This window comes from Xyrauchen texanus, chromosome 50 (assembly GCF_025860055.1).
Source record: "Xyrauchen texanus isolate HMW12.3.18 chromosome 50, RBS_HiC_50CHRs, whole genome shotgun sequence".
NCBI classification, from domain to species: domain Eukaryota; kingdom Metazoa; phylum Chordata; class Actinopteri; order Cypriniformes; family Catostomidae; genus Xyrauchen; species Xyrauchen texanus.
In genome coordinates, this window is record NC_068325.1 from 6,230,076 (window position 1) to 6,253,231 (window position 23,156).

General features: G+C 36.4%; 1 protein-coding gene across 1 annotated transcript in view; it reads right to left on the bottom strand.

The window, feature by feature from the left end:
• Positions 1 to 23,156, bottom strand: part of LOC127641492 (dedicator of cytokinesis protein 3-like) — a gene marked incomplete at its 5' end in the record, with an annotated part of 204,020 nt that overhangs the window by 11,554 nt on the left and 169,310 nt on the right. Inside the window, 26 exons of the mRNA XM_052124527.1 lie at positions 1,284 to 1,403; positions 2,624 to 2,711; positions 2,826 to 2,944; positions 3,057 to 3,138; positions 5,142 to 5,274; positions 7,106 to 7,224; positions 7,369 to 7,485; positions 7,564 to 7,647; positions 8,313 to 8,492; positions 8,791 to 8,877; positions 9,007 to 9,173; positions 9,721 to 9,862; positions 10,316 to 10,420; positions 10,559 to 10,645; positions 11,469 to 11,617; positions 12,124 to 12,217; positions 12,315 to 12,375; positions 12,543 to 12,638; positions 12,772 to 12,798; positions 12,905 to 12,990; positions 14,142 to 14,290; positions 15,100 to 15,158; positions 16,860 to 16,960; positions 18,294 to 18,369; positions 21,198 to 21,292; positions 22,623 to 22,721. Of these exons, the coding sequence (XP_051980487.1) occupies positions 1,284 to 1,403; positions 2,624 to 2,711; positions 2,826 to 2,944; positions 3,057 to 3,138; positions 5,142 to 5,274; positions 7,106 to 7,224; positions 7,369 to 7,485; positions 7,564 to 7,647; positions 8,313 to 8,492; positions 8,791 to 8,877; positions 9,007 to 9,173; positions 9,721 to 9,862; positions 10,316 to 10,420; positions 10,559 to 10,645; positions 11,469 to 11,617; positions 12,124 to 12,217; positions 12,315 to 12,375; positions 12,543 to 12,638; positions 12,772 to 12,798; positions 12,905 to 12,990; positions 14,142 to 14,290; positions 15,100 to 15,158; positions 16,860 to 16,960; positions 18,294 to 18,369; positions 21,198 to 21,292; positions 22,623 to 22,721 (2,722 nt within the window). The remainder of the gene's footprint in view (positions 1 to 1,283; positions 1,404 to 2,623; positions 2,712 to 2,825; positions 2,945 to 3,056; positions 3,139 to 5,141; positions 5,275 to 7,105; positions 7,225 to 7,368; positions 7,486 to 7,563; positions 7,648 to 8,312; positions 8,493 to 8,790; positions 8,878 to 9,006; positions 9,174 to 9,720; positions 9,863 to 10,315; positions 10,421 to 10,558; positions 10,646 to 11,468; positions 11,618 to 12,123; positions 12,218 to 12,314; positions 12,376 to 12,542; positions 12,639 to 12,771; positions 12,799 to 12,904; positions 12,991 to 14,141; positions 14,291 to 15,099; positions 15,159 to 16,859; positions 16,961 to 18,293; positions 18,370 to 21,197; positions 21,293 to 22,622; positions 22,722 to 23,156) is intronic.

Below are 23,156 nucleotides of genomic sequence, written 5' to 3' on the forward strand. Positions count from 1 at the left end.
ATCGGACCAGATTCCAATACCAGAATCGGTATTGGATCATCCCTAGTCTATAGTGTAACGGTGGCAGCTCCCAAGAAGCACAATTTAAATCAAATGAGTAAATAAATTGATCTAAACAAAGTTTTCGGGTGCCAGACAGGAGTAAGCCTGTCAATATACAAAATGATGCCACGGATAAGCTCTAAAAGCCACCAGCTACATACATACAATATAAATTTATCTTTTTACTTTGTACTTTTTGGCTCTCTACACCAACATAAATAACAAGGCAAGAGAAAATAGGTTTCAAGTCAAGTTCAGGTTATATTTTTTGTAACCAAAATCAACACATTACAGTTACCTTTTTACACCTTGATTTAAACACTTGCAAATAATAAAAAAAAAAAAGGGGAAACAACAAAAACCAAACAAGATAATGAAATAAAGAAATAAATAAATGGCAGAGGATCCGCTCCAATCCCGCATTTAATATGGTAGATTCAGGAGTCCAGATCTCATCAACAACCATAAAAGAAAAAAGAAATAAAAAGGAAAAGACAACAATATTAAATGTCAAATACTGTTCCCTCTGGCAGGATAATAGTACTTAAGGAAAACAAAAATTCATATACTCACGCAACTATTGACTGATAGGCATGAATGAATGCGTTGGCGGAAGTGGCGCTGGTGTTTGTTTGTGTGTGTGTGTGTGTGTGTGTGTGTGTATGTGTGAAGCAAGCCACACAGCTGAACCGCTACTCTTGATAATTAGGGGGTCACAGCTTTGATCGGGGAATCGCAAGTAACGTTTACCAGGAAAGTGAGGATATCTGGGCTGAATTCCTTTAGCGTTTGAGTTCACCCACGCTCTGCACTAGCCCTAAACACAGCGTGCGCTCAGCTGATGAGACGGCGTCTTTCTCCACTCAGGTATTCGCTTTGCACTCTCTCTCCTTACTTCCCAACAACCCTCCTTTGATGACTCCACCTTATATATACACGCGACCATTAACTCCCATCCGTTAATTACGGTCATATTTTCTTCGAGGGGCGGCAACAACAAAAGCTTGTTTTTGTTTTTAGCTCCGCCACAATAGTAGGTAAAACTATGTTCCAGGTCTCGTGTGCACACACATATCCAGTATATCAACTTGCAGAGTAAAACAGATGCACAGTAATATCAAATCATGGATTGAAGATACCTCAACCAAGGTAACCAATGACAAATGTTATTGTTTCATTAAATTCTAAAGGTAAAGGCACCATGAGCAGTGTACATGGACAGCTGAACCTTAATTTCTTACCGGGAGGAAGACTGCGGGGAGGAACAGTTGGGATCATCACACTCCCCACATGAGCAGAGTGGAACGGGAGAGTGTCCCTGGTGCCACTGTCCAAACTCCAGCTGCTGGGAGCAGTCAACACTGCAAGAGAGAGCAGAGACTACATCACTATAATCACCTGAATGTGAGGTTACTGACAAATCCCTGCTTATAATACAAGCTTATGTTGTGTTTTGGAAGCTGGTCACAAGCATGGGGTGAGTTTGGAAGTGTTGGTCCCCATTGACTTACATGAATGGATTTGTTCACATCAAATCTCCAAAATATCTCTGTTTGTGTTCCATAAAGAAAGAAAGTCATAGGAGTTTGAGACAGCATAAGAATTAATAAATTATGGGAAAATCATAATTTTTGGGTAAACAATTCCAAATGTTAAGCAGCCAATTAATGGTTTTCTGACATATGTACACACCAAGTTAATTCCTATTATTTGGGTTTAATTTAATGTATGTTTTGGTAGGGTCAATTTGACCCCAAAAAAGAAGCAAGGTTACCATATTTGATAAGTCGCATTCCTGACAAAGAGAGCATACAGTACTTTGCAATTGTCAGGGGTTCCCTGGCGACCACCACGGGCTGCCATATATGTTCATTATTATTATTATTAAAATGTCTAACAGCGAATATTAAATACTAATAAGAATATTAAAAGAAATGAGAATAAATGAATATAGCGTACAAACCGAAAGCACTGTAAATCTCTATCAGAAAGTTTTAGGATACACTCAAGGCTTATTTTGTGTTCACATATTTTTGTGGAGGACATAATTAATGAGTTCAATTACATGTGCAGAATTAGTGAAATGCAGCAGAATACATGCAAGATATGCCCTCCTATTCTCCCTGTCTTTGTCAGTTCTTATCTTTTGACAGCTGTAATGGTTTGTTAAGTTCTCTTGTGTTATTAGATTCTTAAGGCTATTTTGGAGTTATCATTAAAGAAGCCGGCATATAGATCCAGTCAATCCAGTTTTAACCATTATAGTAATGCATCAAAGTGTTAACGCATCAATAGTATCTGTCAAATGAAGTTTGATTAGGTAAGAGATATATTTGAAAGGAACAATTTTGAAGTTACAATTATTAAATTTACAAAGAAATCATTGAGAGCTCCTAGACCCCAAACATTAAGACTGTAAATTCAATTTCAACAGAACATAAGGGTTAAATGTAGCCTTGAGGGAACTGAAAAAAAGAAAGAGTTAACTGAAACTTTATTGTGATATCTGACTGGGCAGATGGGATTGTGGAAAAATAGATGTGTACAGTTTGTTTAAAGAATCATACACACCCAGTCATACCTTTATCAGCCACAGAGAGATTGGGGTCACTACAGGGTTTGCAGGGACCAATGACCTGATGGTACAGAGCTCTCTGGTGGTTAGCAGGCTGGTGGTAAAAAACAAAAACAAAATGAATATGGGCATCCTTACAAATGACATTACTGATGTCATTTTCTAGATTTATAAGCCACTAATTAGCTGTTTCTTATGGTGGACACACCTGTCCGTTCTCAGTCATGTTGGGGTACAAGGCACTGCTGGGACGGTCCCTGTGTGGTGGGAGAAGCATCAACATCTCTCGGTTGTGTCTATATCTGTCCGGTAATGACGGGGAGCCAACTGAAGAGGAAATAAAGCGTAACTTAATGTTGAAATTATGATTTATTATTACTTTCAGAACATTGGCTTGAAAAACACCCTGGGTTATTGTGAAAGGTTTATTGGCGTTTACCTCTGATGCTGCTGTGCCCTGAGTTGATTATCTGAGATGGAGCTGAATGCGTCGAGCTCAGACTGGATGATGATGGACTGGGCTGAAATAATGCACATGGTAAAACAGTGCTTTAAAACATTGGTAACACGCTTGTGGTAAATTCAATATTAGTTTAGCAAATTAAGATGTGTGATTTATATGTCAAATGAAGTGGCATATTTCCACCTTGCTAGCTTGATCTGCTCTTAACTGATAATGCTAAAATGTAAAAAAAAAAGCTACCTTGACTGAATTTTTGGTATGAACAATGGTAAGAAACATCTCTTAATTTCAAATGAGAACAGTGCATCGGTGAGATATCACATTCAAAGAATCACAACAAAAATAAAATATGCACGTGTTGCGTGAACAGCACAAAATGTACACTGTTATTCACTGGAATAACCCTAGCTTTCCTTGGTATGCTCATGAGATAAATGGCTCACTAATTATTTTTTTAAACATGAAGGATTTGTTTAATCAGGACTGAATCAGTCGAATCCGACTGATCAAGTTCTCGAGTTCAAACCATTAACACTGTGACTCAGTCATGGCAATAGCACACTGGCACATCAAAGACAACTTACATTTCAGTATGTTCCTCACACAAAGCTATCCTTTAACTATAGATGACATATAGTGGCAAGAAAATGTATGTGAACCCTTTGGAATTAGCTTTATTTAATTCTGCTCTATTGAGGTAATTCCACAGCATCTCTATTGGGTTAAGGTCTGGGCTCTGACTGGGCCACTCTGTGGTGGATTTACTTCAATATTTAGGGTCATTGTCCTGCTGCATCACCCAAATTCTACTGAGCTTCATCTGGCACACAGCGACCCTGACATTATCCTATAGGATATCTTCATAAACTGAGGAATTAATTTTTCCCTTGATGATGGCATTTAGTCCAGGCCCTGAAGCAGCTCCCTCCAAATACATCACAGATGGGATGAATTTTATTTTGAATATGGTGCCCTTTTCATGCTATACATAGTGCGGTGTGTTCTTCCCAAACAATTCAACCTTAGTTTCATCAGTCCACAAATTTTTTTACCAGAAGCATTGTAGAGTGTCAAGGGGGTCTTTGGCAAAACTCAGGCACGCAGCAATTGTTTTGTTGGAAAGCATGGGCTTCCTTTGTGTTGTCCAGCCATAGATACCATGGCTGTTTAATGTTTCTCATATAGTATACTCATGCACAGTTATGTAAACCAGTTCCAATGATTCCTTCAAGTCTTAAGCTGTCAATGTAGGTTTCTTTTTTACCACATTGAGCACTCTGCGGTGTTCCATTTGAGTCATCTTGGTTGGACGGCCACTTCTAGGGAGAGTAGACACAGTAATACATTGTCTCCAATATAACCCTATCCAGGTTTATGCAAAGCAACAATTCTTGATCTTAAGTCTTCTGTCTCAAATCTCTTTTTTGCAAGGTATGGTCCACATCAGCAGATGCTTCTTATGAATAGCAAACTCAAAATATTTGAGTGCTTTTTATAAGTCAAAGTAGCTCTAACCCACACCTCCAATCTCATTTCATTAAATGAATGCCAGGTTTGCCATCTCCTGACTCTAATTAGCTTTTGTTTATGTCTTTAGCCTAGGGATTCACTTATTTATCCATAGCACTGTGAATGTTTAATGGGATGTGTTAAATAAATACAGGAAAGATTATAATTGTGTGTGGTTAGCTTAAGCACATTGTGCTTTGTCCTATACTTTAATGCAGATGAGATCACGTTTAACGCAGAAAACAGCTAATTCTAAAGGGTTCACATATATTCATGCCACTGTATATGTATATACGATTTATATGGACTACTTTAATGATACTTTTATGGCACTTTCAACTTCTTTTAAAGCTTGTAAGCGCCATTCCTCATTCTTTGTAATTGCTTGAATAAAAAAATGAGAAAGTAGTAATCCAAATTATTTCTATCTTTATTTTAGATGATGTACCTTAAATTATCTAACAGAATACATTACAAATAACATTTTACAGCATGTATTTTGTAATCTGTAGTGGAATACATTTTAAAAGTAACCCTCAAAATCCTGCCCACCTGCATGCGGTAGAGGTCCTCCGGGTGCTCCATCATACTGTCGGTCAGGATGAGCAGATTCCCTGTCTCACTGGAGGTGTGAGAGGAGAGAGAAGAGGAGGAGTGGCGGATAGAGCCCAACACATTCAGAGGACTACAGAGAGAGAGAGAGACAGACAGACAGGGGAAGGAGAAGGATGAAGCAATGCAGGGAAAATAGGGGAAAATAAGGGGAAAATAGGCAAAGAATGGCAGAGTTGGAGGATTTAAACAGGAAGGGCAGTGTGGTGGAGCATGCAGGAGAGAATGAGCAAGAAAGAGGTGTAAAAAAGCATGCACACATAAAAAATGTGAACCATTTATGAGGGAAGGGACAGTAGGGAGAGAGAGAGAGAGAGAGAGAGAGAGAGAGAGAGAGAGAGAGAGAGAGAGAGAGAGCGCGAGAGCATGAGAGAAACATGGTGGAGCAGAAGCTTGTGTGTTCAGGGTGGATTCATGAGTGTTTATGTGTGTTTTAGGGGAATAAACGGTCAAGGAGTGTTTGTGAGGAGAAAGGACATCTCTCTCTTTAACCCACATACATGTGTGTACAACACACACACAGACTATATAAATGTATTGCAATGTGATATGTGTGGTGCCAAACAGGATATGAATACTGAAACTGAATACATATGGAATGAAAACCTGACAGAATATAAAATGAAAATCTGAGAATATTAAAATGAAAAACTGAATAAGCAAAATGAAATTCAGAATTAGTAGAATGAAAATCTGAATATATAGAATTAAAATCTTAATATATAGATTGAAAACCTAATTTGTGAAATGAAAATCTGAATTACATAGATTAAAACCTGAATATATATATATATATATATATATGTGTGTGTGTGTTTATATAAGGAAAATATATCTATATATAGATTGAAACCTGCAAATTTATAAAGAAATGATATACATAAAAATAATTAATATATAGATTGAAAACTGGAATTCTTAATATGTAGAATGAAAACCTGAATATATAGAATGAAAACAGAATGTATAGATTGAAACCTGAATATATAGAATGAAAATCTGAATATATAGAGTAGATTGAAACCTGAAAAAATGTATAAAATATATCTATATATAGATTGAAACCTGCATATTTATAAAGAAATGATATACATAAAAATAATTAATATATAAATTGAAAACTGGAATTCTGAATATGTAGAATGAAAATATAATATAGAGATTGAAACCTGAAAAAATAAAACCTGAATATATAGAATGAAAATCAGAATATATAAATTGAAACTTGGAAATATAGATAACAATCTAAATATATAGATTGAAAACCTGAATATACAGAATGAAATTCTGAAAATATAGAAATAAAATCTGAATATATAGAATGTGAAAATATAAAATGAAAATCTGAATAAATATACTGAAACCTAAAAATATAGAATACAAATCAAAATATATATATATTGAAAACCTGAATATACAGAATGAAATTCAGAATATGTTGAATTAAAACCTAAATATATATAACAAAAATCAGAATACATAGATTGAAACCTGAAAATCCAGAAGGAAATTCTTAATATACAGAAGGAAAATCTGAATCTACTGATTGAGACCAGAATAAAAATAATGAAAATCTGTATAGATGAATTGAATCAAAACCTAAAATGTCAATACGTACAGTATATCCTGTTTGGCAACCCATGTTGGAGTTAAATCTTGCAATGTGTCTTAAACAATTATATGTAATGTTAACATCTTTCACTTTTTCAACATAATTATATGAAAGGATTCATATAATTACTCAGACTTGTAAAATAATTCACATATTTGTGACATAAATGTGTGAATATGTTTGTTCCTTTTCTCATATGCTTGTTCACAAGTTCACAGCAGTGTTTGTATATATCCTACACAATATACAAATCTGTGCACATGCATAGGCATGTCTATAAAGTTGTACTGACCTGTGACGGTGCATGAGTTTAATACTCTCAGGACTCATGGGATTGTGAGTAGCGAGGATGCCGCGTGGTGTACTGGCCCCTGAGCATGCTGGACTCAGTTTCTCTAAACCGGGTAAGCCCTGTAGGGCCACATAAAAACACTACTCTGAATATACACACTGCGTGCATCACTACCAAAATACTTGAACTTATAAGATGAACTTATAAAGTATATGTTACAAAAATCAATGAATGCAGAATATGTGCAAGAAATGAGCTCTCACATGACATAGACTACTCCTCATCATCTGGAACTGATCGATGAGTTTCTTGTGCAGCGGACGCATTTCTGGGTGCACCAGTTTCTCATGGACAGCCAGGCCCATGCCCAAGATGTGAACCTAAGGGAATATATAATATAAAAAAATCAGAAAAATCACTGGCTGTTAAAATGAAGTCTGTGTTTAAGCTATGTTCACCTGGTCTTGCATCAGGTCCTTGAGTTGGGTGATCTTCTCTGTATCTTCTGGGTGGCTGCTAATATACTCTTTATCAAAGAATGCCTACACAACATCAAGCATAGAAACACAGTCAATGACTAACAATGTAACTATCCTTTTGAATGTAACTGAACATTGGATGTTCAATCAGTTGGGTACCAAAAAGGCCTGACAACTTTTAAGAGATGCCTTCAGAACAAACATGCTAATATCTATAGAATAATAAACTTGTCTGTCAAGTGAACCAATGTTCTTTTCAACCCCCCAAAATACAATTTAGAAGCTTGTAAAGTGACTGTGTAATTCATGGTTAACTGATCTTTAAGTCAACAGCGGCATTCATAGCCCTTATATTTCTGAGTGCAACATGATATACAATGAGAAACTGTAGGGTGGGATTTGATGTTGTCCACTGGGAATTGATTGGATCATAACATCTGGACATTCCATACCAGAATGGAGCCAGATCTGATGCAGCTGATTGTGGTGGAAAATGCATAAATAGCTATTTAGCTATTGGTTAGAATAAACAAATAGCCTGCACTGCCTAGGTGACTCAGCCATCAAGGAACAAGTACCTACATTTCGATGAAAGATTAAGGCGACAAAGGTTTTTTCTTGGGAAAAACATGCACCTATGACTCATTCACAGTAAGACATGTGTTAAAGTAAGTAGGGTCCATTTAGATTTCTTGTTCACCAACTAGGACAGAAAGTATGTCACTCACTTCCTGATATCTGGCAATGCCCCCATTGACTGCTGCATCAATCACTCCATTGAGGCACATACTGAGCAAGTTAATATTTCCATGAAGCTGCTTGTGCTGGTACTGGCTGATCAGGGTGCGAAGCTCCTGGTTCTTATTCTCCACCACATAAATGGCATTCTCCAGTGGACTTACTTCAATCTACATAATACATGACAAATATATAGTAAGGTAAACACTAGGGATGTGCAAAAAAGATTTATCTTGGTGCAACCTAATGAAGTCAGGTTTAATCAATTATATGAAATAATATTTTTGACTTGAATACAACTATCCACATGAAGCACATTTTGTTGTTACCTTGATTAAAGTAAATTAAGTGTTTTTCTAGTTAGGTAGTTTCTAGTTAGCCACATCTACAAAATGGCTCCATCTTCACAGTTGTGCCATGTTAAGGATTATTTGGATGATTGTGAAGCTACAGAGATGAATCACCCACCAGCTCTCGCTTTTCAACTTCAAACCAGCGGGAGATTCCAGGCAGAGGGTGGGTGAGGATTAGTGTGGTCCGCTCAACCCAGAGACTCTGAAAAAAAAAATTGAAACATGAAACAACTTCAGCTTACATCAGATGAATTATTAATACACCAAATACTGTTCCTTTCAAACATATACGTACATGTAATTTCTTTCCAGTATTTTTAAATATGCTCACCTTAAATTCATTCTCCCTGTCTTTTGACCCTTTGTGAAAGGGTCGGTCGTAGCGGAATCGTCTGACATTATTGACTCTGTAGAAGCTTTTGATGCGGTCAGGTACACGATCCATCTGCAGCACATCTACATTTTCAGAAACTGGAGTAACTGCATAGATCTGTAAGTCTATGGAGCCTTACATTAAAGAAAACAACACTATAATATATTGAACAAAAGTACTTTAAAAGGAATAGTATGTACCACTTTTTGGTGTTTTTCTTTCTCTTTTTTTTTTTTTTTGCCATTTTGGGCCATCATTTTTGCTGTAAAACAAAATATCATTTGAGTTCTAAGAACAAAACAAAAAAAAATGACACGTTATGACTGATTTTCATTTTTGGGTGAAAACTCTTTTAAAAAGTATACAAAGGCATAACATGCCATTTATAGAGCAAATTGTTAAGTATCCAAATAACTGCAAACTTATTCTGAACTGCCCAAAGTCGCTTCAGCACTTCCTAAAAAGTTAGGCCCTTCTAACTTTTTAGATCAATTACTGTGCATGTATCCTTCTGGATGATAATATGAACATTTATTGGTGTTGAAGTATTGCAAACTCTGTAACCTGAAAATTCACTCAGCCTCATTTGAAACTCAAAAAAGCCATTTCACTGTCCCCTTTCCCTCCAACGCCCCGACAATCAAGTAAATTGCTTCTCATGGTGAAGGATACACTGGGCTTCACCCTGCAAAATTCCCTCATCTGGTTGATTAGGGTGCTGCATGGCAATAGCTTGTGGAAATTCACCCAACATTCTTTGCTGAAAAGCTTCAAGCCTTTCGTAGTCATGTCCCCGGCAAACAAACTCCTTATTCTGTGTGGAGAGAAAGATAGAGGGGTGAGTACAATGTAAAAACATCCAGTTATTACCTTAAGGATCTATTTCTACCTTAAAAATGTATTTTGTTGGTGTAACCCAATATAATCAGGTTTATTTAGTCATGTTAAATAATATTATTTACTTGAATTTATTTAGATCTTACCATATGTTCTAGGTTACCCGACAAAACATTTACAATTGTAAAAATAAAAAAAAATATTGACCATTTGAGTAAATGGCCTGCACATTTGTATAGACTTTGCTTTATTTTCCTTATGGAAAATATATATATATATATATATATATATATATATATATATATATATATATATATATATATATATATATATAGTATGTCCCTACATTTAATATTACAGTTTTTGACAAAGAAACAAGAGCAGATAGCCTTTAATATTACCAGTGTGTAAAGGTTTGAAATGTGTTTACCCGGAGGAAGAAGGGGAATTTTCGCCCATAAAACCCCACCCTGAAAAACTCTGGCTCTAGTCGCTGCTGTTCCATGATGTTGTCATAATACGCTGCCTCCATTTTCTGCATCAAAAGAAATAGATAAGATTGGCCATCTCCTCAGCATAATAATACACAACAGCAATGTGGTCCACTGAAAGAGTTATGTAATCTCTATTCATAAATTCACATGAAAAAGAATGTCATATACAATGAACTGACCCGTATCCAGCTGAGGCTCTGATAATCATACAGCGACTCGTACTGGAAAGCTAGTTCTCGGCACAGTGGGATGCCATACTCCCAACACTGAGAAAACATAAAAGCAGGTTTGAAGATAATTTAGACCTAAATTTGCATTTCCAGAAGGAAACACTAATGGTTTCAAAAGAGCAAAATAAAGCTTATAGCTCTGTATGTGAGAAGAAATTTTCCATTGTCATGACACTCAGTTTGAGATTTGTTTACTGTAATGTGTGCATTAGAATCCACATATAATGTTGAAAAATCTTAAAATCAACATTAAGCAAAGTAAATGGTCTCCAGGTTTTTTTTTTTATTTACTTTTTATTAACTTTTTTTTATTTCAAGACATGGATCCTTTCAGTCACAAATTATCACTTTAAATTTTTATTTTTATAAAAAATAAAAGAGGGGTACAAATATTTATATACAGTAGATGAAAGAAACAGTGACCAATCACAATTCAGATCACAAATAAATGTAAGAAATTGCCCAATCGCAGATCGATATGAAAGTATTACCATGACATCATCACTGCTGGTTTCATTTTGAATACTGAACTTTCTATCAATGAAAGTCAACATTAGATTTAAAAATTGTAATCTTAAATTTATTAATCGTGTCTATAAATTACAATTATGTGGAAATCATATACATTTGATGCAATTATCAGTGATAAAATTTACATCAAAATCAAGCCTTAAAATTGTGGAAACATTGGAAAAAAATCTAAGTCAACATTAAGCAGAGTAAATGGGTCTTGTTTGACAATGCTTAAATGCAAAAAACCAAAAAAATTGCTCCCTAGCCACATCAACATTTCTTAAAAGTCCCCCATACATGATGTACTGTACATACTTGTATGTTCTATAATGTGTATGAAGCCTACCTTTCCCTTGTTGAAATAGTGGATGACCTTACGACACAGACCCTCTTTGCGATGCCATTCACTTTGTGCAGGATAGTGCAGGAATTCTCGCAGTGGTCTTTCCTCCCAGTGTAAGAGCTCCCAGTACAGCAGTAGAGTAAATGCCGCCTCTGTAAAACAAAACTGTTAGTATAGCTTCATTACTCTTGTATAATATTCTTCCTCTTAGCTCAACTGATAAAGTACGGCTTTAGCAATACCAAGATCATGGGTTAAATCCATGAGGTATACATATACTGAGCAGTATACCTTGAATACAAGTCACTTTGAATAGCATCTGCTAAACGATTAAATGCCAATGTAAATTAATTTTATTTAAGAGTATTAGGTGGTGATCTACTATGTAACAAATTATAGGTTTTGTGTGCAAGCATTTACATTACATTTACATTTATGCATTTGGCAGATGCTTTTGTCCAAAGGGACTTACATTGCACTTATTACAGGGACAATCCCCCAGGAGCAACCTGGAGTTAAGTGCCTTGCTTAAGGACACAATGGTGGTGGCCATGGGGATCGAACCAGCGACCTTCTGATTAACAGTTATGTGCTTTAGCCCACTATGCCACCACCACTCAAGCATATTCAATAATCTCTGATTTATGTCATGTTTCACCTGTGTAGTTTTCAGCCTGCAGGTGCATGTCGCACAGCTTGTGAATGTATCGGATATACATCTCCTCCTTATTTATCTCAGATTTGTAGAAATTCTAACATAATAAAAGATCACCAGGTTAGTATTGCCAAAAATGGCATAAGACACATAAGCATATTTGTTAAGTTGACCAAATGAAGCTTAAGACTCACCAACAGGTTGACAGTACAACCTATTTTCTTGTTTTCTGTCTCATCACCTTTCATACAGTCCCTGCCAACACAAAAGACAAGATGATTTGACATTTTCTGAAGAATATTTGTTGCTAAAGTATTGTGGGTGGTTACCAGGGCATTGCGATGCAAACAAAGCAAAAAGTCTGGATAAGTGAGACATGAAGTTCCCTAAAAGCACATAGTGTAAATGAATCCATAGATTACCTGTAGTCCAGCAGTCGTTCCATGAGGCGTGTTACAGATGTGACGAAGGAGATGCCCGTCTCCCTCCAGGTCTCCTGCTCAATCTTCTCCAACAGACTAAACACAAAAAATACACAGTTATATAAAGAAACACCATGGGCTGAAAGTAAAAGTGCCTTCTAATGGAACATAGACTGATGGCCGTTATTTGTGGCATCTGATTGGTTGAACAGGGTTCGTTTTCTCTTACCTGGGGTATGGCCCAAAGAGCTGAGTTCTAATTATCCCGCAGCACAAGGCAAAGCAGAGACACTCAGGTTATGAGTGCTTTGAGACAAGAGCAAACAGGAAGGGGACCAGAGAGAGCATGTGTGTGTACTTACAGCAAACTGAAGAGTTCTCTGTAATTCTCATCTCCTTTGCCTTCTGACACCAGACTGTCCAGTTTGTCAATCAGTTCTGCCTCCACCTACAACATTAACATGAATTTAATTCAGCACAGTTACAGGAATAGATGACACTGATTGGAACAGATTTAGTACATTCAGATCCATTGTTCATTCCAATGGACATCACTTTTTCTGCTATTTTTATAAAGGTTTTTGTCATTTGTTGCCACCCAAATTACAACAGATTGGATTTTAATTTCAATTAGATGCTGCTATATCAATCTATGACTCTAATATCACACATTTTTGACGAGTCTTGACGCTGACTACCACTCCAGGAGTCATGAGTTAGAATCCAGTGTGTGCTGAGTGACTACAGCCAGGTCTCCTAAGCAACCAAATTGGCCCGGTTGCTAGGGAGGGTAGAGTCACATGGAGTAACCTCCTCGTGGTTGCGATTAGTGGTTCTCGCTCTCAATGGGGCATGTGGTAAATTGTGCGTGGATCGTGGAGAGTAGCATGAGCCTCCACATGCTGTGAGTCCCAGTGATGTCATGCACAATGAGCCACGTGATAAGATGCGCGGATTGACTATCTCAGAAGTGGAGGCAACTGAGACTTGTCCTCCTCCACCCAGATTGAGGTGAGTAACAGAGTAACAAATGATATAATTAATGATTAAATAATATTGACGTAACTTAATTTATTTAAGTATTCTTCAAATAACAAATCCTTAATACATTTTCGAAACAATGTTCATTGTAACGGACATCAGAAATTGCAGAATTTTAATATTATGTAATATTTATGAATAATTTTATTTTACACAACCTATATTTACATGAATTTGCATTAGTAGTTTATGTATTCATTGCTATATTTATTTTTACTTATTAACTTGTTTGATAATTAATGATTTAATGAACTATTTAATTATTTATTAAAAACTATTAGATATTAATGTAACTTAATTTTTTTATTTATTCTTCAAATAACTTAACAAATAAAAAATTCTTAATACATTTTAACAGACATCAGAAATAACTATTATAAAAAATGTTAAATGTTTTTATTTACTATTATTTATGGTTGCATTTAGAATAGAAATAAAGCATGGTCATGTTTATTTTATCGCTACAAATTAATTGGTGTCTGAACAAATTAAAGAGACATAAAACAAGCCAAGAAATGGCAGACAAACAGATGAAGATACATAAGACCACGTTTGGACCTGTTTGAAGTTGCCATTCTTTCGCTGTTCCCAGTCCATCATATCGTGAAAGATGGGGATCATTATATTTCGCACTTCATTCTGTGGTACAAGCGTCACACCCAAGAATGGCCCGATCATTCCCGGTATGAAGTGGATCTTATTCTCACCTGCATTCAAATCAAGCAGAACAACATCATGTTTAGCATGAATAATTCAAATTAATGACATGTGGTCTGTTTCAGCTGTGGTTAATTTCCTAACTGCAGTACTATATAGTAGCCATATCACCCTGCAGCAATTGCCTGGTTGCCCGCTAAGCAGGGTTGAGCCTGGCCAGTACCTGGATGGGAGACCTCGTGGGGAAAACCAAGGTTGCTGCTGGAAGTGGTATTAGGGAGGCCAGCAGGGGGTGCTCACCCTACGGTCTGTGTGGGTCCTAATGCCCCAGTATAGTGACGGACACTATACTGTAAAAAAGCACTGTTTTTTGGATGGGACGTTAAACCGAGGTTCTGACACTCTGTGGACATTAAAAATCCCTAGGGCACTTCTTGTAAAGAGTAGGGGTTTAACCCTGGTGTCCTAGCCAAATTCCCCCTGTTAGCCCCTATCTATCATGGCCTCCTAATAATCTCCATCCCTAAAATTGACTACATCACTCTACCATCTCCTCTCCACCATTAGCTGTGGTGTTGTTCTGGTGCACTATGGCTGCTGTTGCATCATCCAGGTGGATGCTGGACACTGGTGGTGGTTGAGGAGATTCCCCCTATACTATGTAAAGCGCTTTGAGTGCCTAGAAAAGTGCTATATAAATGTAAGTTGTTGTTGTTGTACTCAAAAGGATACTATTTCACCTCTAGAGGTCAATTTGACTTTTCTGGTCAATAGTGAATGTGTGTGTTTCAATGTGGACGTGCAGAGCAATGCAGAAAATCAAATACAAGAGAAAGAGAGAGAAAATCAAGACTCTTACCCAAATTCTGCCACATGCTAAATAGCTCGTAAGCCATCATTACTCTCATATCACCATACCTGGGAGAACAGATAAAGCAAACAATAGAACAATCAGACACCGCATACAACCTAAACCTCTTCTAAACCCATGCAAGAACTGATGCACAAACTAACGCACAGGCTGGCATTGCATTGATCTTTGAAACAACAGCATGTTTTAAACATGCTAGGCTCAAAAGCAACTGAAAAGCCCACAGTGGGCTGAAGATTACAGGCTCCGTTTAAAAGAAGGAAGATGCTCCGAATCTCTGACTTACTCACATGGGGATCAGCTATCTTGCATGCCGTGCTGTATGTCTAATCTAAGAATTCGTTTGAGAAATCATATGGGGTCTTTGTGCTTTGCTTTAAGTACCTGACTAATAAATGAAGAATGTATTAATCATGATATGCAGATCTCTTTGCTAACATAAAAAGGAGGAAAACCTGAGACAAGATGAAATATGAGTAGGTAGCATGCAGTCTGAAGAGTGCCGCAGCTAGTATGAGTCATGGATTAATCTCAACCCTCCCTACAATAACTCAGATTAAACTGATGTGATGTACAGTGGGGTTCCCTCCTGATAACCAATGTATTTTTTTCTTATTTAAATGAACATTTGTAATTCTAATTTCGACTTAATTTGACCACAGAAAGAAATTTTGTCTCGTCCCTCGGTTTAAGCAAAGGAAAAACCCTTTACAGTAATGCAGGTACAATGGAAGTCTATGGGGCAAGTGTTCAGCTCGACAAACAAATGTTCAAGATATCGTGTTTTGAACACGATGTGATAAACTTGCCAATCAACCTTGTCTGTGCAAAGTTGTCTTATTTTTCATCTCATGACCATGACACATTAACAGTAAGGCACTTGCAATGGTATGGTATAGTATGGTATGTACAAGTCTATGGGGCAAGTATACAGCACCAAAGATAAAGGCTCAATTTACAGTAAATTCAACACTCTGCGATAGAACTGCATACCAACCTTGTATGTGCAAGGTTAAGTTTTCCTTAATTTGTCATCTTATAATCATGAACAGATTTAGAGTAGTGCACTTACAATGGAAGTCTATGTGGCAAGTACTGTATATAGCACCAAAAATACATGTTAAAGAAACGCTGTGATAAAATTGCTTACCATCCTTGTCAAATTTTTAATTGCATGACCATGAGCACATTTCCTAATGTACTTACAATGGAAGTTTATGGGGCAAGATTAAAGCACTACCAATAGGCTGTGTGTTGTATTCAACACAGTGATAAAAATACTTACCATCCTTGTATTTACCAAGTTACATCTAATTTTTTATCTCATGACCATGTAAACAAAGTAGACCTGGTAACTTTCACACAATGTAAGGAAACCAGGAAGGGACATCCATGAACCATTTTTACATGGAATAACGTTGGTAACCAGAAATTCATCTGCCTTGAAAAGTAGTCCCAACCACTAAAGCTTGGTTTAGACAACTTTATAGCTCACATAACACACATTTTAGATAGAAAATTAAAGTGTTTACTAAAGTTTTGTTTTCACATTGCTACAATTCAAAACTTTGCCCTATAGACTTCCATTGCTATAGAAGCTGCAGATAGATCAAAAGTTGTTTTTAACCTAGAATATACCGTCATGTAGAAAAGGGAACAATCTAATCAGTTTGGTAAAAATGATGTCATTTAGTGTTGTTTAATTTTTCTAAAAGTGTTACATTAGCAAAAGCATCAACATGTCTTACTTGTCAAAGACCTTCTTCCTCTTGGCTGGTGTGAGCATCTCCAGCTGTAGACTGGGCTGGTTGATAAACAACACTGCCAGACTAAAGTAAGAATTCCAAACCTGATGAAAAAAGAAAAATATAATAATTTTGTAACATTTGTAACATGTACGTTGCGCATTCATGAGACAAAAACAAACAAAAAAAACACCCACAAGATCTATTTTAAACATACGTGCTCATGCATGCTCGCATGCGTCAAGATTGCCACTGAATAATTACTCAAATTTCAGATTGTGCATCTTCTGAAGGTTTGAAGTTTGTTGAGTCACATAAGATACTTTTATAATACTTTTTGGGTCCTTATTTAAAACTTTTAAGTTAAGCATTACATGATGGTAAGATGCAAATTTTTATTTTTGGGTGAACTATTCCTTTAAATCAAAGTCAAAATATATAAACTAGGGCTGTCGATTTAACGCATTAATTCAGGGTGATTCATTATATATATATATATATAAACAATGTGTTCATTTTTTTCACATTTAATCATGTCCCTGGATCATAATAAGAAATATTTCTGCCATCTGAGTAATTTAAGCTTGAACTTCCACCTGTTTTCAACAGGGGGCAGTAAGCAACACTCCAGCTGTGTAAGCAACATGCAGCTGTACAGACAACAAACCACAGTCATGTTTGCTTGACACTAGTGACAGCATAAGATGAGGATATAATCTTGTTTTCAAACACAGCTGTGCGGAGTGCAATTCTGAATGCAGGGATCTCAAGACAAGTTTCAAACTATGTTTAACTTGATAAAGCAAACTTAAAACGTTGTGTTTATGACACAATCAAAGTGAGACGCTCCAAAAGTGTCTGTCTGATGCATGTGTACATTATCTTGCCTTTGGAAAAGCCTTTAATAAATCTATTTTAGACAGATTTACGAATTTAATTGCAAAATGGATTTCTAGGACAATGACAATTATGTTTACTTATATAAAATAAATAATGTATTGACTTTTCTAACCTTTTCTAATTCATAATTTCAAATGAGGACAGCATACTGTACTGTAGGTAAGCCAAGCTTCCTTTTCAATGAAAGCCTACAATCCCATCCTGTTTTTCTCTGAAAGATAACTTTCATTAATATTTCAGTAGATTTAAACTTCTCAGAGTCTGGTTAGTGGCACAATCTGTCTTGATCAGGGAGCGGTGCTTCATTATGGAGTATATTAGAGAGAACCCAGTGTGTCCAAAAGAAGGACTCCAGAACAGACCCATAAAGCACAGCCGCGGAGGCACATATGTGTACCAGCGAACGTGTGATCTTAAGAAAAAGAGACGCGTGTGCATGCTTAAAAAATATGTTTTCTGTATGTTGTCAATGCATGTCAGTGAGTCTTTGGTACAGCAAAGTGAAGTGTGTGTTTGATGGTCATCATGGCAACACACCTTGAAATCAAAGTCAGCATCCGTGAAGCTCTTATGCAGAGCAGGTGACAGATACTGTGTTGTGCTCACAATGATACTGCAAAAAAGAGTGATCAAAATAACAAATATAAATATTAAATATACATTTTTGGCAAGTGGTAACAAAAATGGATGGTATTTTTACAATGCAAAAAACAAAAACTACTATGATCTAACATTAAAAATACATACAATGTATTTATTGTGTAACTACACATTGTTCTAAAAAAAATTAAAAATCACATTTGCTGCTACTGACGTTGAAGTACATATAGGTTTAGGAGTGGGGTAGTGTTAGGGTTTGGGGTTAGTTTTAGGGTTTAGGGTTAGGTTTAGGAGTGGGGTAGTGTTAGGGATTGGGGTTAGTTTTAGGGTTTAGGATTAGGTTTAGGAGTGGGGTAGTGTTAGGGTTAGGGGTTAGTTTTAGGGTTTAGGGTTAGGATTGGGGTAGTGTTAGGGTTAGGGGTTAGTTTTAGGGTTAGCTTTAGGAGTGGGTTAGTGTTAGGGTTAGGGGTTAGTTTTAGGGTTAAGTTTAGGAATGGGGTAGTGTTAGGTTTAGGGGTTCGTTTTAGGGGTTAGGTTTAGGAGTGGGGTAGTGTTAGGGTTTGGGGTTAGTTTTAGGGTTAGGTTTAGGAGTGGGGTAGTGTTAGGGTTTGGGGTTAGTTTTAGGGTTTAGGATTAGGTTTAGGAGTGGGGTAGTGTTAGGGTTAGGGGTTAGTTTTAGGGTTTAGGGTTAGGAGTGGGGTAGGGTTAGGGGTTAGTTTTAGGGTTAGCTTTAGGAGTGGGGTAGTGTTAGGGTTAGGGGTTAGTTTTAGGGTTAAGTTTAGGAATGGGGTAGTGTTAGGTTTAGGGGTTCGTTTTAGGGGTTAGGTTAGGGGTTAGTGGGGTAGTGTTAGGGTTAGGTTTAGGAGTGGGGTAGTGTTGGGGATTGGGGTTAGTTTTAGGGTTAGGTTTAGGAGTGGGGTAGTGTTAGGGTTTGGGGTTAGTTTTAGGGTTTAGGGTTAGGTTTAGGAGTGGGGTAGTGTTAGGGTTAGGGGTTAGTTTTAGGGTTTAGGATTAGGTTTAGGAGTGGGGTAGTGTTAGGGTTAGGGGTTAGTTTTAGGGTTAGGAGTGGGGTAGTATTAGGGTTAGGGTTAGGGGTTAGTTTTAGGGTTAGCTTTAGGAGTGGGTTAGTGTTAGGGTTAGGGGTTAGTTTTAGGGTTAAGTTTAGGAATGGGGTAGTGTTAGGTTTAGGGGTTCGTTTTAAGGGTTAGGTTAGGGGTTAGTGGGGTAGTGTTAGGGTTAGGTTTAGGAGTGGGGTAGTGTTAGGGATTGGGGTTAGTTTTAGGGTTAGGTTTAGGAGTGGGGTAGTGTTAGGGTTTGGGGTTAGTTTTAGGGTTTAGGGTTAGGTTTAGGAGTGGGGTAGTGTTAGGGTTTGGGGTTAGTTTAAGGGTTAGGTTTAGGAATGGGGTAGTGTTAGGGTTTAGGATTAGGTTTAGGAGTGGGGAAGTGTTAGGGGATAGTTTTAGGTTTATTAGTGGGGTAGTGTTAGGGTTAGGGGTTAGTTTTAGGGTTAGATTTAGGAGTGGGGTAGTGTTAGGGGATAGTTTTAGTGTTAGGTTTAGGAGTACGTTTAACGGTGTAACTACAGATGTAATTAAATGCAGGTACTTTAAAGTTAAGTACAATGCAACAACACATATGTATATTATAACTACTTTGTATTAAATGCTTAAGTGCTTAGTATTTAAAGACACCTAATATAAAGTTGGTCAAAAAGTCTTATAAATCTTAACCACATTTTTCCCCCTTCTTTTTCAGTAACAAATATGTAACATTCTTAAAACAAGATCAATTTAATTGGGAAGCAAAATTATATTAATAAATTAGAAATATATAATTTTTTTCAGAGAAATCTAACAACATTCAGTGAGGTTTACACTTAAATGAATGCTTACACTTTATTTTGATGGTCCCTAGCAGATATTTAACCGACTGTAAGTGACGTTTCAACAGGCTTACTATAGCTAGTAAACAGTGTTTCAAAAAACATTCAGTAGGCTATCAATAGCCTGTATAACAGCAGCAAAATAACAGTTTATCGACTTACTTGCTATAGCTAGTAAACAGTGTTTCAACAAACATTCAGTAGACTTTCAGTAGACTGTATATAGATCTCTTATAATCAGTTAAATATCTACTTGGGCCATCAAATTATAGTGTTACCAAAAATAATAAATAAAAACATTTTCCAATAGGGTAAGGACAATCAAATTGTTTCTCCCTTTGAATTAAGTTTTTTATTATTATTGTTTATTGTTTTAAGCATAAACCTCATTAAATTTTGATAGATTTCTCTGAAAACAAGACTTATTATCTGCAGTGAACTTTTACTGTACAGGAACTAAATTTGTTTTATTTATTTCCAGTTAAATCCATTGTATCATCTACAGCAGTGGTTCTCAACCTTTTTGACTCGAAGGCTCCCCATTGTCTGAGAAAATATTCGAAGAGCCCCTCATGTAGGTTATAAGATATTTATATTATAACATATATCTATTAAAATAGATTTCCATAACTTGTGATTCCAGAAATGTCTAGAACTGTATATATTTCATAAAAAGCAAGCTGTTGAAGGGAGTAACTACATTTAGCATTTTCAGTAAGTTGAATTATAATAATTATATAAAACTTTGTAAACGTATAAAAACATATTTTAAATAATTGTAAGAGAGCTTGGGGCCCCCCTGGAAGTGTGCTGATACCCCTAGTGGGTCCCGACCCCCTTGTTGAGAACCATGATCCACAGTATATACAGTTTTATACAAAGCAAAACAATATGTTTTGAGATGTTTCCCAAATGAAGCGCAACTTTGTCTCAAGCCAAAAGATGGGGTCAATTCTCACTTGCTGGTCAGGAGTCTCATGACGTTCCAGTCTCTGGGAAATATACTGAGCTTCATCAGGTTTCTGAACACACAGAAAATCTTCAGTAAAAACTCCTAAAAGAGATGAAGAGGGATACAAAGACAGGTTAAAAATCTTAATGACCTTGCATATTCTTTATAGCTTCATTTAATTACTATTTAATTTACTGCATTATGTTGGGATTCATACACATTTTAATCCGGATTTCTAAAATTGTTTAAAGGGATATTTCACCCAAAAATGAAAATTCTGTCATTGTTAACTCACCCCTGTGTTGTTATAACCCTATATAACTTTTTCTTAAGATAAAGGGAGAAATTGTGAAAAAAAAAATTGTGCTCAGTGATGTCATACAATGGCAGTTTATGGTGACCACCTCTTCAAGCATCAAAAGAATGAAAAGAATAAATCAGAAGTCTAATAAATTATTCCATGAGACTCATGATTGTTATGAAACAATACGATAGGGTTTGGTGAGAAGCAAATCGAAAACTAATGTGTTATTTATTGAAAATGTTCAATGACTGTTGAGCTCCATTGATCTCCATTTCTATGCCCAGCCTTATTTTCTTGAAAGTTTTTGGACTGGTGCCAGTTCACAGTGGACGTAGTTAAGCGCGAAAACAAGCGATCAATAGAATGTACTGTCGCTCATAACTGCTGGTTGGGACAAAAACTGATAACCATAGAAAATATGCCTTTTATCATGTGTCGTTTGCCATCAGGTTAGGACAAAATTGACTGTGGCTGCCAGTAGCCTCCTCTATGTTTCTCTTTGATTTCCGAGTACTCCGTTCAAAGAAATAAGGCTGGGCATAGAATTGTATCAATCTTTCGACTACAAACTCTTCAGACACATTAAGGAAGTTCTGATCTCTGTTTTGTGTGCAGCTGTGTTGTGTTCTATTGTCACTATATCATTGTGGCAGACCTGTTTTTAGATAAACAAAACAAGTTTTCACTTGAACTTCCCAATGTCGCGAGGGGGCTTCGTGAACTGTTGCTCTCGTGTCTTATCATGAATGCGCACAGGAGATCAACGGTCAATGAATATTTTCACTAAATAATACATTCGATTTTGGTTTGTTTTACACCAAACCTTATCGTATACTTTCATAACAATTATGAGTCTCGTAGAATAATTTATTAAACTTCTGAATTATAATTTTGGAGTCTTTTGAAGCTTAAAGAGGAGGGCACCATAAACTGCCATTGTATCACTGAGAACAAATTTGTTTCACAATTTCTCCCTTTGTATTAAGAAAAAGAAAAAGTAATATAAGGTCATCACAGGGGAAATTAAACAATGCCTGAATTGTAATTTTTGGGTGAACTAATTCTTTAAGTAATATTGTTAATCACGGATTCATGTGCATGATTTCTGAAATTAATTAGACAGTTCACCTTCAGCTCCTCTTTGCTCTGGAAGTTGTCTAGCAGGTGTTGAAAGTGAATGTCTGACATTTGTCTCAGAAGGGATAACAGACAAGACACGTATTCCCCCTGCCAATCAGAAAGCAGGCAAGTCTTTGTGAGACAACAGATCTGTTCACAAGCCAATCAAACGCATCCAAAGGGAGAAGGGTGTGGAATGAATGAGACGTTTAACTTGTGAGGACACTGTCTGATTAGACCATGCCTTTGTCTTTAATAGAAAGAGATGCCTCAAAAACGTTTTCAAAAACTCTTAAAAAAATGTATGAATATAATTACAGCAGATAACAAAATACCAAACCAAGTTTATTTAATTTAAAGAAAGTTAGCACAAACATCAAATTTCTGAATTACTAACTCACAATTGCACACAATTGTGAGATATACAGTCAAAATTGTATGGCTTTATCTTGCAATTGCAACCTAATTTCTCAAAATTGCGACTTTAAAACGTACAATTGCGAGATAGGAAGTAAAGATTGTGAGATTATGACTTGTAATTGT